Source organism: Rhamphochromis sp. 'chilingali', assembly GCF_963969265.1.
Source record: "Rhamphochromis sp. 'chilingali' genome assembly, chromosome: 3".
Taxonomy (NCBI): Eukaryota; Metazoa; Chordata; class Actinopteri; order Cichliformes; family Cichlidae; genus Rhamphochromis; species Rhamphochromis sp. 'chilingali'.
The window spans coordinates 44,942,961-44,958,813 of record NC_137931.1 but is presented as its reverse complement, the minus strand read 5'-3'; the positions used below and the strand labels follow the sequence as shown (position 1 = coordinate 44,958,813).

General features: G+C 41.1%; 1 protein-coding gene across 7 annotated transcripts in view; it reads left to right on the top strand.

The window, feature by feature from the left end:
* Positions 1-1,071: 1,071 nt before the first annotated feature.
* eps15 (epidermal growth factor receptor pathway substrate 15) overlaps positions 1,072-15,853 on the top strand; it is a 25,065-nt gene continuing 10,283 nt past the window's right edge. For 5 of the 7 annotated variants that reach the window (XM_080877159.1, XM_080877157.1, XM_080877155.1 and 2 more), the window contains exons 1-13: positions 1,072-1,186; positions 3,910-3,951; positions 4,499-4,588; positions 4,670-4,717; positions 4,813-4,908; positions 5,131-5,193; positions 6,425-6,550; positions 6,770-6,829; positions 7,041-7,301; positions 7,513-7,658; positions 8,292-8,448; positions 11,016-11,098; positions 14,621-14,693. In XM_080877159.1, the coding sequence (XP_080733285.1) occupies positions 1,160-1,186; positions 3,910-3,951; positions 4,499-4,588; positions 4,670-4,717; positions 4,813-4,908; positions 5,131-5,193; positions 6,425-6,550; positions 6,770-6,829; positions 7,041-7,301; positions 7,513-7,658; positions 8,292-8,448; positions 11,016-11,098; positions 14,621-14,693 (1,272 nt within the window). In that variant the 5' untranslated portion in view covers positions 1,072-1,159. The remainder of the gene's footprint in view (positions 1,187-3,909; positions 3,952-4,498; positions 4,589-4,669; positions 4,718-4,812; positions 4,909-5,130; positions 5,194-6,424; positions 6,551-6,769; positions 6,830-7,040; positions 7,302-7,512; positions 7,659-8,291; positions 8,449-11,015; positions 11,099-14,620; positions 14,694-15,853) is intronic. The other 2 variants (XM_080877158.1, XM_080877160.1) reach the window with 2 other exon arrangements.

Below are 15,853 nucleotides of genomic sequence, written 5' to 3'. Positions count from 1 at the left end.
GAAATTTTGTGTCTTTTTTTGTGCGTGTGTGTCAACATGTTTTATTTATCTGTTCTCCCTTTTCCCCCGGGTGGGTTTTCTCCAGCTTCCTCCCAGAGTCCAAAGACTCTGAATTTATTTGTTATTGTGTAGGTGATGGCCTGGTTAGCGTAGACCCCTTAATCTTGACCCATGACAACTGGGACAGGCCACAGCAGAAGAACACGGATGGATGAATGTTAATTTGGTTCCCTCATTTGATTTGGATATCTGTTAAATTAAAATTTGGCAATCATTTTATTTTTACTGCTCACCGGGCTCATCAAAGGTTGCGCTACAGTTTAAACTCAAGGTTTAAGGTAAACTACAGTTTGCAGTACCTGGGTATACTTCAGCTGCATTTACATTTGAATCTTCTCCTTTCGTCTGTATTTTATTTTCTACTCACAAAGGTTATCAAAGTTAAATAAAACTAGACTAAAAACTAAGACTAGGTGAACAACACTTGTCTTATGAGGCTTTTTGAAATTTTTGCAGGAATTTCAGTCGAATAATGAAATATTCTTTGTATTTAAATGTCGTAGTTCTCTGTCCTCATTGTCATTTTCCTATACTTTGACCGACTTTATCAGCTTGGGCAGTTCTGCTTCCTGTTATTAAACTCAATAGATTGACAGGCAAAATAACAGATGTTAACAGTTCATTTTTTTCATTTTTATTTTTATTTTTCATTTTTTTTTCTATTTTTATTCTACTTTGAAAACGTAAAGTCAGACTTGCAAAATTTGCTGTGTTTCACTAGTGTTCGAACTTAAATAAAAATGTGTTTGGTCGTAGTGGATATTCTATTTATCTATATATTTTTAAATGCCTTATATATTAGACATTTAAAATATATTTTAGAACGACCCATAGAAAAATGAATTGCCGATAGCAAAATGACGCAACTAAAAGTAAAGAAATTCATAGAGTGGGTGTTTCAAGTCTTTATTTGTTATTTATCTGTTATTTATCTCTGCATCCATTGGCTTTTGTTATTTGTGCACCTCCTCGCAGCGACGGAGGGATGGTGAAGCTCCGAGGGGAGGTCGGTCCCTGAGGTCTGGCTTCAGGGTTTTCAGCGGCCTCTACCGCTGCCTGTCGTCAGCGCAGCTTGGAAGCGGTGGGAAACAGAAACACTATGGCTTCCAGTCTGTCTCTTACTCAGGTAACACTGTCTTACAACTCAAATATAACGACAGCAAACGCTTTCTGCCCTCTGCCTGTTACGCTCGGAGATGTTTCGGCAGCGTCGGTTAAGTCTGGCTGAAAGAATCGCGGGCTTTCTTTGATTCTGGTTCCTCTTTTGGAAGTTTAGCCCTGCTGTGACTGGGAAAAGTTTCTTCCTAATCTCTTTGGGGACTGCGTAAGGGCGTAGCTAGCTAGCTAGCCTGCTAGCTAACAGCTAGTTTGTGACCAGTGTTGGGCTGTTTTAGAGTCGCTTTATCAAAGTTGAGATAAACCGTGTAAGCTAGCGCTACTCGTCTTCGTTTCCTTTCGGGTGTTTTCTAATCGTATTTAGTGCTGCCCCGGTTTGCTGCAGGCTATTTGGGTGTTGGGCTGCCCATGTGTGGCTCTGCTGTGGCTCTACTGTCACATTTCTGCTACTTCAGCCTCTGCTAACATTGTTTTTCTCTGATAAAGCACCCAAGCTATATACAGTAAAGCTTGTAGCCTATGTGTTGGATTTCCTTGCCTCGTATGTAGCTTTGTTACATGGTTAGACTGAATAGGCTGCCTTGTTATTGCTATTATTAGAAGTAAACATGCTTCGGTGATTGGCTTGGTGTCTTTCCACCCTGTGACCTTTCAAAAGTGGACAGCGTTAACAGTTACCCTGTTAGCTGCTGCTGTTAACAATTAGTTAATAGAGAAAACTCCTCATATCGTTAGCTGTTATGTTGTAACTAGCAAGAGGAAGTGAATTGTACAAGCAACTAGCCACCTCTACTGTGGTAAACGGTTGCACAGTTGCTGCTAGCTAAATTAAGTTCTAAATAATGTAGCGTCAGAATGTGTTTGTGTTGTTTAGGAGGCTACGGGCAGGTTAAATTAGCAGCTTTCAGTTGTGGACTTGTTACCTGAGCTGCCGTTACCTCCAGCAACAGACAAGAGTTGCCTGCCAGGAGCAGCTTTGAGATCCTTGTCTCTCAAATGGCTTAAAACCTGTGTTTATCTGGGAGCTGTGGGAGTTCATTGGCCTGTCAGGCACCAGTGCTTGTTGCAAGTGTTCCTGTCAGATGCCCGATAATCCCCAAACTCGCCTCATGTTTGGTGTTGATAGTGACATCAGTGTGCTTTATTACCATGGGTGGTTATAATCTCTAGAACAGTCTAGCCTGTCCCGCCAGCTCCTGCGCCCTGATGTTTCTGGCTATCTGCTGCAGTTTTGTATGGGCTAGCTGGGGGATGATTGAGGGGTGTTTTTTCAGTGCTCAATTAAAGTCACCAGTACAAAGACCACAGTGTTACAGACGCCAACAGTCCCAGGCACACTATTGTGTGTCATAGGGGAAAAGAAAAAAGTTGCATTGACTAGAGAAAGATATGTGTGTGTCAACAGTTATTTCACTGTAAACTGGTGGGTGAAAAAGCTGACTGATAACTTTGCTTTTTGTGTGCGTGAGTTGTTTTCTGTGTCAGGTCTAAGTCTGTTTTACAGTAGAGAGTAATCTCACATGTGTCTGAAAGCCTTAGCCTCCATTGACCAGCCACTCCCTGGTTGATTCACACTTGAAACAATTACTGTCCATCCCTTTCCTCGCTTTCTTGCACCTGCCAATTTGAAACCAAACAACCAGTTGTCAGTTTCAGTTACACAAATAAGGAAGCACTGCTTTATTTCCTCTTTAGTCCAACGGTAGACATTTTTCTTAACAGAGGAAAGAGGGGTGTTTAGGGAGGACATGACAGAAGGCCAGACTAACTGTTGCCTTTGGAGTGACGCCTTGTTGTAAATGCCTAAAGCTGACCAAGGGGCCCCAGGAAATGTAGCCTGCATCCTGAAGTTATCACAAAAGTTATCACTCTCTGTGCATGCAACTCAGCATAAACCTTCTGGTGTATTCTGAGTCATCCATCCATTCTCCAGAGTATTTGTATAGATCTTTATGAGGAAATGCAGAGTAGCTTTTCAATGAATCAGCTGTTTGGAAAAGCGATATTTTCTCAGCCTCAGTGACATTTAAACAGTTTCTCTTTGTATTAATTGAATATATTTAGGTTGTGGCTTGTTTTTGACCAGATATACAGCTCAGGTGCGTCAGCATTTTCAGACATGTTTTATTTCAACTCAAAAAGACAAAATAACTGCCTCATTTTAGTGGGGGGAGACTGTGGTAATTATTAACAATGCTGCATAAATACGGATTTTTCTAAGCAAAATTACACAATATTTGATGTGCTTATATGGCAGGAAGTAGGAAAGTTTAAGAAATCGCTTTTTTCAGGCATTTGTTAAGAGTAAAAGTTGGATTTATTGTAATTATAAGCAGCTGACTTATTAATGATGAAAACTGCTGCACCTTGTTGCTACTCATTGTCATAGATGCTGTATTGTTTTTGTCTTTATTTGTTATCCCACCTGTAACACAGCCATTATAAACTTTTTGGTTTTGCAGTCACACTGTGGCTTCTTTAATGGTAAAACGTTCTACTAAATGAGTCATTAAAGTAATTTTTAGTCGTTTTTAACACATTTGGCCAGTGGCTATACTTATAACAAGCAGCTCTTTAACTGGCTCAGTGGATGTCAAACTCTTGTTGGTTATTTCAGAGCTAACTTTGAAAAATCATTTGAACGATTAGTGTTAGATTGTTATAAGGAACATTTTTGAATTTAGGTAAAAATGACTGTTTTAAATTTTTATACTTCTCTTTCTCCTTAAACAGCTCTCCAGTGGAAACCCCATCTATGACAAATACTATCGTCAGGTATGCCATTGTATCTTTCCCATGGGTTACAGTGTGTGTGCATATAACTCCTGCATAGTTTGGCTTTAAATGGCTCTGGATGGAGATGGAGATAATCAAAAAAAATAAAATCTTCCAATGAGAGGATGTGGTTTTTGTAGTTTCAGCACACAAACTAAACCTGCATTTATACTGCTGTCTTGCAGCGAGCAGTGATCTCACTTCTCTTTATCAGTTTCAGTGCCTGTGTCCAATAAAGGAAGTACCTCAATGAATTAATAATGTTTCCCTTTGCCCAACATGTCAGCAGCACTCCCTTTGAGCCTCATGAAAGACGACTAAGCCAATAGACTGCTGAGAAAATGTCTTTGGTTTATTACCAGCATTGATTTAAATGACTCAGAGGCTCCAAAGCCGATTTTCATGGTTTTCAGTTGTTCCCCATCTTTTTTCGAAGCTAAGAGTTTTGTCTTTGTTAGCATTTTAGCTTGTTATACTGATAGTTTCTAAGATGAGATAAGCTTTAATGTGTGTGTGTCTGTGTGTGTGTGTGTGTGTGTGTGTGTAGGTTGATCTGACTGGCAGCGGGCGAGTGGCAGCAGCTGATGCAGCTCTGTTCCTAAAGAGGTCAGGTCTGGCTGACCTGGTCCTTGGGAAGGTGAGTGGAGACGCAGCTCTCTGTTAGCTTTAATGTTCTCATCAATGCTAACAGATGTTTTATCTGTAAATGTCTCCTTAGATCTGGGATTTGGCAGACTCTGAACGAAAGGGAGCACTCAACAAGCAGGTACCAGCACACTGTCAAGTAGCTCCAAAGTGAACTCCTTCAGAAATATGTTCATCATCACCAGGCTTACGTCACTCTTCTTCTTCTGCCCTCAGCAATTCTTCATAGCCCTGCGGCTGGTGGCTTGTGCTCAGAATGGCCTGGAGGTGGCGCTCAAGAGTCTTAATGTGGCTGTTCCTCCCCCGAAATTTGTAAGTCTGCTCCTGTGTGCTATAAATCCACACTGTGCCTGCTATTAAAGTCACTGCTGGTTATTTGAAGTCCAATACAGTAGATCTGTGGTATATTCACAGGTGCTTGTTTCACTACAAACAACTTTAACTGTTAGTATTTGGTCTTGGCTTTTAAAAATATTCTTTAATGTATTTTTAATGCAAACACTGAAATAGAAAAATATTTGTGCTCATCTCCAGCATGACAGCAGCAGCCCACTGTTAGCAGGAGGAGGGGCTGCTGACCTTCCCTGGGTTGTCAAGGTGAGGCGCGCTCCAACGTGCTATCTTTTTGTCTAAATATAGTTGTGATTGTTTTTTTAATTCTCATGTTTTCCTAGTTTTATCTCCTTTTTTGTTACCTTAAGAGAAGCATCATATTTTTTCGTTGTGATCATTTAAGCAGTATGTATAGTTCTGCAATCCCAGTGCTACTTGTTAATAAGCATGAATCAGAAGTACCAAAATGATCTTCTTTTTTCTCTATGTGCAGCTGAAGGCCAACATTTCTCTGCTGCTGAGATGCTGGTTAGCGTCTTGAGTCTGTTTATATTGTTTGAAGATGCTCAGATTTTCATTATCAGCGACATAATTTGAGTCAAACGGACAGATCGGGTCAAAGGGTTCGGAGACAATGTGACTTTGTAACACCAAGTTTATCATATTTGATACACGAGTTTGTAAAACCCTTTTCATCAACAGTGTGATGGGTTTTTTAAGCCTAACGCCCCAAAATGGTTTTGTTTAAAAACAAAAAACTGTGGCCAATAAATTGCACCAAAATGTTGGATGTTACATAAATGACACTAATAAAAAAACAAAACAAAAAAACCCCTCACATTGATATTTAGTTTAAAACAATCTCAGAAGGTTAAATAAAAACTCAAGTTTAAAAAAGAAACCTCTGAATTATTCCGTGGTTCAGGCTTTAAGAGTGGTTAAGAGAAGCAAGGCTGAGACGATGTAGACATGTGCAGAGGAGGGATAGTGGAAATACTGGACAAAGGATGTCAAATATGGAGCTGCCAGGCAGGAGGAAATGAGGCAGACCACAAAGAGGAGGATGTGCAGACTGGTTGGTGTGACACAGGAGGATGTTAGGGACAGGCTGGGATGTCGGGCCTCTGTGGCGACCCCTAAAGGGAGCAGCTGAGAAAAGAGGAGGAAAAGAGCTCTTTTTACATACAAGATTCACAACATGCTTTAATGAAGCCAATATGCAGCTTGCAAAATTAGATTTACAAGCAATGAAAATGGGGAAGAAAAAGCCACTGAAGTTTAAAAGGAAATTAAAGACTAAGAATTACGGGATGTTTTTCATCAAAGCAAAGCTGTGTTTGCAGAACGTTCCCACGTACAGACATGGTGGCTTTGAATGTTTGTTGACTTGGACAGGTGTATAAGACTGACCTTATCTGACCAGCCTAAGCTGCACATCAGTCTATGCCTCCATTAGAGTGATTTTCATCGTGCAGCTGTTTTATTTTTCTTCCAGCCTGAGGAGAAGATGAAGTTCGATTCCATCTTTGACAGTCTTGGCCCAGTAGGAGGGATGCTGTCGGGAGAGAAGGTCAAGCCCGTCCTGCTTAACTCCAAATTGCCGGTGGACATCCTGGGCAGGGTATGATTCTCAAACAGGACTCTTTGATGTTAGTTTCAAGTTTTTGCTTTAGTGAAAAATTAATAGAAACCACACCATACAGTAACACTGGAGCTTAATACGGAAGATTTAAAGCGTCAAAAGAAAGTGAGAGTCTGTAGCGAGTTGGCGGTGTGGCACTTGTTATTTTGCAGTTTTGTGATGACTGATGCTCATCAATAATATCTCTGTGTGTTGAAGGTGTGGGAGCTCAGTGACATAGACAGAGACGGCATGTTGGACAGAGATGAGTTTTCTGTGGTAAGACTCGAGTTAATATTACAAATAAGGTTTTAGTATTTGTTCACAACTGGTTTCACTTTAGGTTGTTCAACTGTGTACTGAGTCATAGGATCTTAAATTATTTCTATAGTTCTGAATCGAAAAGATCCAAGACATGAGGAGGAAGTGTGAAGACTGAACTGCAGGATGCTGGGTAATCATTTCTCATTACTTTGTTGCCCTTTCCCAGGCTATGTATCTGGTGTACAGAGCTCTAGAGGGGGAGCCTGTTCCCATGTCCCTACCGCCTCCCCTGGTGCCACCCTCCAAGAGGAAAAAACCTTCGGTGCCTCCCGTGATGCCCCTGTTACCCTCGCCCCCCTCTGTCAAAGACAGTCGCTCCTCCCACGCTGGCTCTAAGACTATGCCCCACCCTCCTAAACCCACCCCAGCTCCTGCCCCTGTCCCAGCACCAGCAGCTGCCCCTGTGAGTACAGGCTCCACCTCTCCTGTGAGTGCAGTGCCTGAGAAGTATTATTTTACTACTACACTGGTACATCAACAGTTACGATGATTTCAAACTGGCTAGTTCAGTGTGTTTTTCAAAAGAAAAAGACTAGAGGAAGTGCGAAGGTTTGTGAATCTCTCGTTGCTGTAAGTTGTTCTGAATGTTCCCGCGGTGGCGAGGAGTGTGGTTAAGTTTGTTTTCTCTCTCTGTACAGTGGGTAGTATCGCCAGCAGAGAAGGCGAAATTCGACGAGCTGTTCAACAAGACGGACGCCGACATGGATGGCTTGGTGTCTGGCCCTGAAGTCAGAGATATATTCCTCAAGACCGGGCTGCCCTCCGCTACACTCGCACGGGTTTGGTAAGTACCGTCACTAAAATCTCCTCCTTTGACTCCTCTGTCCAGCTTCTACTCAAAGAATCAGTTACTCTGTTTTACGTGTTTACCTCAGAGAGCTTTGCAATTTGTGCAACATAAGGCATCCTGTGCACTTTGCTCTTCTGTTCACACAAACGAAGGAAAAAGGAGGAAGAAACTCCATGAAGTGCTACAAAGGATGATTTGCACAGAGACGTGTCATAAGAAGTAGATAAATAGTTATTTTACACTAGAGAGAAATAATAGTGTTGGAAAATAAGGTGCTTATGTGTTTTAACAATAGCATAGATGGTTAGAAAAGATACAATGTTCATAAAACATCTGTGAAACATTCATTTTTACACTTTATTTATAATAAGTGAAATGTAAAAACATATTCTAGTTTCAGCTATAATTGAATGTTGCAAAATGCAGCAGTGCACTATGTGTTCATGCACACGACCAGCAGATGATCTTATTATGGATTTTTATCTTCATGTGGCTGATTAGCTTCTGTGTGTATTGGTTTCCCTCACATAATGATTAGCCTGGCCATCAAAAATAGGCACTGCCTGAAGTATAAATCGTTACTGTCTTATGTAACCTGTGTGCTTTTGTTTTTTTCTTTCCCCTCAGGGAGCTCTGTGACATTGGAGACATAGGGAAACTGACGCGAGAGCAGTTCGCATTGGCGCTTTATCTAATTAATCTGAAACTGACCAAAGGCTTAGACCCTCCACAAAATCTGTCCCCAGAGATGATTCCTCCGTCTGACAGACAAAACATCAAACAGGTGAGTCGCTCTCAACACTCGAGTTGTGAATAATTATTAGTGATGTTTGGGTCCTTTTTACCCCTCAGCAGTAAAAGGTTCATCACCACACGGGCCAGACGGGTAATCGGCACGAACATCCAGTTAACGAACACAATAACTTGAGAACGAGATGATGTAGCATTTTCTTATTGATACTGTAAGGCTACTATTAAAAACGAAGGCCAGAGGTCAAGTTTCCTGAAAATCTTGTGAATGCAGTAACTCGAGAAGGAAGTCACCTAGGATTTACAAATAAATGCTTCCAGGCTGTTACTATTTTATTTGTTATTATATTAATAACGGCCTGATACTAGCCATTTTCCTCATATATCGGTTTCTAGATAAAACAGCCAATAAATGAAAATGTAGTAAGTAGGGCTGCACAATTAATCGTTAGAAAATCGCGATCTCGATTCATACTTATGTGCGATCTCATTTCCAAATGACAACGATTTTAAAAAAAAAGAAAAAAAAGACGACGATTGTACCGCATTTTGATCCGGGACGTAATCTGCATGAAAACAAGCGCTCACTCTTCCCGCTCAACAAATGACAAGGGCGGAGCCTTGTACCACGTGATACAGAAGGTGGCTGCTAACATTGGCCGGGAAAAAACAACGGAGAGCACGTCAGGGATGACGAGAAAGTGACTGGAACCACCCAAACATCAATAACGGGAACCTTATACAGCGCTTCCCTATACCCGTCGACCTCCCGCAGGCACAAAGACATTACGGAGGCTATCACTTATCACCTGACCAAAGATATGGCTCCATCAACACTGTGCAAAACGAGGGATTTAGGAAAATGATCAACACCCTAGACAAACGCTACACAGTGCCGTCCAGCAACTATTTTTCTATTGTTGCACTACCTGCTCTATACACGCAGTTGATGTGCAGTTAATAAGTGCAATAAATATTTATACTGGAAAAGAAAATCGTGAGAGAATCGTGATCTCAATTCTAAGCCAAAAAATCGTGATTCTCATTTTATGCAAAATCGTGCAGCCCTAGTTGTAAGTAAGCTAAAGATGAGAGCAGCACCCTTCAACTGTGTTATGACTGTTGATGTTGCATAGTTTGTCCACCAGAGGGCACTCTGTAATTTCCCTTTTGTAAGTAAGTAAAATTTATGTATTTAGCGCTTTACGCAGATAAAAATCACAAAGTGCTTTACAACAAAGAAAATGAAAAATGAAAAGAATGGAAATACAACAAATAACAATGTAAAACAGTAAAATACAACAAATTAATTAAAAGCTTGCCTATATAAAAATGCCTTCAGCTGCTTTTTAAAAGAACCAGTGGACTCTGTACAGCGTGAAACCAGTGGGAGAGAATTCCACAGCCGTGCTGCCGCTGCCTGAAAGGCCCGATCGCCACGAGTTTTAAATTGAGCGCGTGGGGCCACCAGCAGCCTCTGATCTGATGACCTTAGCAGGAAGAAGAATGCGGTGGTTGTTTGGCAACACCACAAACAAACAACAACTCGCTGATCTGAGCATAAACGAGCTATCTACAGCTTTCTGTGATGATAAAACAAGTTTCTAAATCAGCCGATATATCAGATATTTAAATCACCAAATATTAGTGTTTGGTTTGATTTTAAGAACCCAGCAATCGCTTGCAATTCAAGAATTAAAAACGCACAAAAACTGATCTCATGGACGCTGAAAGATCCTTAATAATGAGACTGATTGATAGTGAATTGGAGCAGCTGTCTTTTTTATAGCTTAAAACAGACTCTGGTTGCAGTTTTCACCATCTGTTTACAGCAGTGACTTATTATAATTTTCCATTGCATCAGCACTGTTAGATATAAATTATGTTGCTTGTCTTAATTGTGGCTTTCAGTGATGTATTTTTCTCTTGGTGTGTTTGTGCGTGCGCGTGTGTGTGTTGTGTATTTTTCCTGTTAAGCTTGCAGCTGTGTGTGTTTCTTATTTCCTCTCTCTGCAGCAGTTTTGCTTTACCTCATCTTTTTGCATTTTTGCATTTCATCCATTTCACGTGCACTGACACAATCCTGAGTGAGTGCGATTCATCAGAAACAGTCTAGTGCATCTCATAACTCTCAACAGGTTGCCTCTTTTCTTATCTGACGTAGTTTTATCCTAAATATTTGAATTTGATATTTAGTTTCCATTTGCCCTTGTGCTTTTGAGGGAAGCTGACGAGAAACAAAGGTTACTGTTTTTAGTTTTTGAGATGCACTCTTATCGCTGTATCTGTTTCTGTGGTTGTGTGTTTTTATCAAGGCTTTGAAGACGTTTTAGATTTTTTAAATTCTCAGTAGTATAGTTTAAGTGGTATCAGCTAGGCTGCTTTTAAAACCGCTGTTCCCCAAGTCCTGCCTGTTGAGCCTCTAACAGTAGATGACTTGATGAAAAGCCGTTAGTGTAGTTCATTTGTTTATTTATGCTGTGACTGTCTTTTGTGCTAAGAGTTGTAATGAGTCGCTGGTCTCTAGTACTTTCATCTGCATATCAGTAATGTGGGTGTTTCTTTCTTATTGGTGATATTGAGTTTTCCTGTCCTCACCAGAACAACGCAGCTAACCTAGCAGCCGACTTCTCTGCCATCAAGGAGCTGGACTCACTGAGTAACGAGATTGTTGAACTACAAAGGTAATCATTTCTCCTCACATTTAAAGAAGAAGAAAAAAAAAAAAAGGCAAACACCTACATGTTATTAACAGAGTGATGGCGGTGGAGATGATTTCATTGGTGGTTTATATTGTTGGCCTAAAGATGAAGGGTTCAAGCTGGGTGTTTGTGAGCCTCTGCTGGTTCAGGTATGCAGGAGGGACACACTCGCACTTCTTTGAGCACAGCCAAAGTTCCAGTAAAAATAATAAACACTTGTGTTACTGCAGCAGCAGATGGTTAAAAAGACAAGAGGTGGAAAGGGTCTGAACTGAAAGCCAGTAAGAACTTACTCCATTTGATGTATTTTAACTATATATATAACAGAATGTAACACCTGCACGTGTAAAGAGATGGCCACTCTATTTGATTCCCATACCACCCTAAGAAAATCTCTCTAGATCCGCCCCTGGAGAGGGTGTAAACTGTTTGGGATTAATGGGATTTCTGCACTGATTATCTGCATTGTCTGAATGTCATCTAAGTAGTAATCATAATCAAACACAACAGAAATAATGACACACAATAATAGCACTTGGCTGAAGACTCTGCGGTCACTCAGAGTGCAGAGGGAACCTCAGCGCTACTAACTCCCAAAGCCACTTTAAGTCCGATGAAGCAGAGGGGGAACCTGCAGGTGTTGGATGTGTCCTTGATCCAACACACCTGATTCAAATGGTTAAATCACATCTTTTAAGTTTGGTTGATGTGAACAAACCTCATTATAACAACTTTTATGGGATCTTAAAAGAAGCTTCAAAGAGACCCACGAAGCCTAGAAAGGCTACAAAATAATTTCCAAAGACCTTGTAGGCAATCACGTTACAATAAGCAGTGTAGAGAAAAATGTGATGGGAGTGTTGTCAGTCAACCTTGGAGTGGGCGTGGTGAGGCGAGTGCACCGAGAGCAAAACCTTTAGTCGTGACGGAGGTTAAAAAACCCAGGGGAGCAACATAACATCTGCACCAGTCACCTGTTAAAGTCTTTGTCTCCACAGTAAGAAATGCACAAGTTAAAATGGTGTGAATGGAAAGACACAAATAAAACCCAGAGATCACTGAGAAGAGGACAGATTTCTATGTAGATGTGACAACAGTAGTTGAACTCTTTGGCAAAAATGGAAAAATTGTAAATAAAAATAAATAAAAATACCGAAACCTTCGCACAGTGAAGCATGTTGGCGGGAACATTGGTACATCAGGGTCTGCAGGCCTCGCAACATTTCAGAAAACAATAGATTTAAAATGATAACGACACAGGGCCATGTGAGGGCAGCAGTGCATAACCTGAGGTTTGCCTTTGTGATCAAAGCAAAAAGAACGGTTCAAAAACAAGGTGATTCGTTTTTCTGAAAGTCATAACCTTGACTTAGTAGAGATCCTGAGACACGACCTGATTCCAGACTTTATGTTTTTACCTTCTTTTGCCTTTTTACTTCACATGATCTTAAATGCCAGATGTACCTTTAAGTAAAAGCTGCAGCAGCTGCACATTTGCATGCATGTTTTGCACATGGAGTCTTGGTTTGAGCAGTTGTCATAGTAATGGATTTCATTTCCATACTTCACAGAACGTAGCTTCCCTTTTCGTGAAAACTGAGAGGGAGAAGTGAGAAAGTGGCCTTTTCTCCTACCTCTGCCTTCCAATAAACACACATAGAATCTCACACACACTTAGACACACACTAGACGACAGCTGTTTGAAGTAAGAAGGATGGAAACTGAGTTAGAAATCACCTGCGGACAGATTTTATTTAATAAGAGTTTGGAAAGATGAAGCGTCTTTGCTGCTTCAGAATGGGGCAGCAGCCTTCTGTTCAGGATAAGGAGGTTGGCAGTGATGATGACGATGATGCTGATGGGTGAGTAGAAGTTGGGAACGGTTCCCTTTGCATTTGCAGCTCGTAGATTATCAGGGGAGTTGTGTGTTTGTTGTGTGGCGAGCGATAGAATAGTTTTTTAATAAGTTAAACTGAGGCATAATTTCTTTTGTGTCTTCACACAACAATATTAAAATGTTAGTTTTGTTAAGGTTGTGTGAAAAATACTGAACCAAAAACAAATGTAAGAGAACAAGTGAGCAGAAATACTTACTGAAAAACATGTTTAAGTAAAAACACCAATCAGTAGGGCTGTTCGATGTAACGATATATCTGATGACGATATAAAAACATCTATCGTTTCATTTTACGCTATCGTTTGTTTCGTGGTGTCGCAAAATAAACTGTTTACAGCAATATTTGTTCATGGTTCTGATGTCACTGGAGTTATTATTAATTTATTAAAGTTCTCTCTTTCTCTTATATTTAATATAACCACACTACAGACGGACAAGCGCCTGTTTTTATGCGTTGTCGTTAGCAACAACGACGGTAACGCCATCGCGCGTCCGCTTGTTTATGTTCCACATAAAACTTTCACAATAAAGCTCAAGATCCTGTTGAGACTTTTCAAAATAAACTGAATCACGTGAAAGAGCAGATTATTTATGGATGAGAAGTAAAAAGAGCCGCCAGCAGCACGCCGTGTAATAAATACTCACAAAGAAAACGGCGCCGTTACAACTTATGTCTAAAAATGCATCGTTTCATGCATCGGTTAAAACACTCGACTCCAGCTACACGACGCGCAGCTGGAAACACTTCACGCAAGTCGAGCTGCCCGAGATTCACAGAATTTACAGAAAATGTTACATTTTTGTGATTTATATCGTTATCGGACGATAGATGTCTCATATCGGGAGATGAGGTTTTGGTCATATCGCACAGCCCTACCAATCAGGATCTTTTCTTTACCTCTGTATGTGCTTCCTCTTTATTTCCCGTTTCTGGTAATTGTTCTCAGTTTTCCTTTGAGCTGAAAATACTAGCATAAAATCCCTTAGAGTAATCGTTTATATTCAATAACAGAGTTAAATGTCAGCGAGGCCCTTTTTTTGTGTCTAATGGTTTATATAACACCTTACCACAGCACTCAACACAAGCACAGGATTCCTTTAAAGGTAGTTGAAGTATCTTTTGTGCACAAGTTATGACGCTTCCTTTCTACCCCACCCGTCTCTTCTTTCCCTCTTGCTGCATGCTTGAAAAAGCGTAGAGAGGATGAGCACACGGACGGCTCAGATGATAGATGTTGGAGGTCGGCAGATCATCACTCGTCCCTCCTCCTCTCTTTCTCCCTCCATCCCCGAAGCAGCCATCTGCTTCTCGCTCTTTCTCCCACGCGTTTGACTGAGCAAGTACGTGCTCGCTTTCTCCGACACTTATCCTCGCAGTCGCCCACAGCGCAGCGCTCACACACACCTGCTCTCGCTGCAGGACTTGATGCTGCTTTCTCTTCTGTAAAGTTGGGAGTCGAGGAGAACATCATGGTGGCCGAGGGAGAGGAGCTGGTGGTGGTTCAGGGGCCGGGTAAAGCATGCTCACTAGAGAGCTGGCTTGGGCTTGGTGGGCTGGTGCTCTCCTTGGTGGTTAAATACACCTGTCTCCTTTGCTGCAACCCCAGGGAGAAGAGCTCTGTGGAGGAGGAGATCAAGGAGAAGGAGGAGGCCATCCGACAGCGCAGCACCGAAGTGCAGGTGAGGTCTCTTTGTGAGATTTTACCTGTATTCTAAATCACTGGTTTACAAAAACTCTTGCTGGAGCACAGTTAATATGCATTAAACGCACGTGTGCATTTCTGTCTGTTTTCCCTTTAAAAACCAACAAACAAGCAAAACAAATGCAGGTTGGTAAGCTCACTTTTATGGGGCTGAATGTTCTGGAGGAGAAGATCAATAACACATTTGATTTGCAGTCTGAGACGCTTGTTCAGAAATGCAGTTAATGATACTCGGAGAGGAAGAGGAAGAGGCTGATCTGCCTCGTCTGGGCTCTATTTTGGGAGCTGTTTGGCTTAAAGGGGCGAGGCTGCAGAGTTCTTTAGGAATGAGTCTGAGTGCGAGGGTGGTATCGAAGGAACTGATGTAGCTGAATTTTGTAGCTGCACTCGATTGTACTTATGTGCGAGTGCTTCTGGTTATTTATATTGTCTGAGTTTCTTCCTGGACGTGGTATACTGCACATACCCAAGCATTCCCCAGAGGTTAAGAATGGGTTTTGTGGCAGTCGTACCACCTTTGAAATCAAACCCTGGAAAGCCAGCCTCAAAACAGGAAGTGATTTTCTAAGAATCAAGGAAATACAAATTTTCCAACATGGGAATTTTAATAAAGAGAAATACATGCAAAGCACAAGCTTTTATTTCCATAATCTATTCTGCCTTAACATGTTGTTGTTAAAGCACTTTGTGTTGTTTCTGATATTAGTATAGAGATTAAAAGCTGCCGTTGTCCTTTCAGCGACAGCCGCTGCTGAAAGGATGTTAACGATCTCACTGACTCACTGAGCTGCAAAACGATCTGCAGCCTGTAAACGAAAATAATTCCACACTGTGACGTCAGCCTTTCTCCCTCCGGCAAGCTGACATATAACAGCCGATTGAGCTTTTTCAGGAATGGTATTAAAAGTTAGTATTTAGACTAGAAATGTGGTTACTCTGTAACACTGTAACACAGCATTAGTGCACATTATTTCTTAAAATCCTTTACCTTCACTTGGTTTCACCAGTTTTTCTTCTCTATTCTTTTCTCACCTTCTTCATAAAACCATCTACTTACATTTTATGTGAATGTATCTTTTTAATCTTTTATTTTACCACATTTCTCTTGTTTTATTCTGTTGAGCTGATGTAACAGTT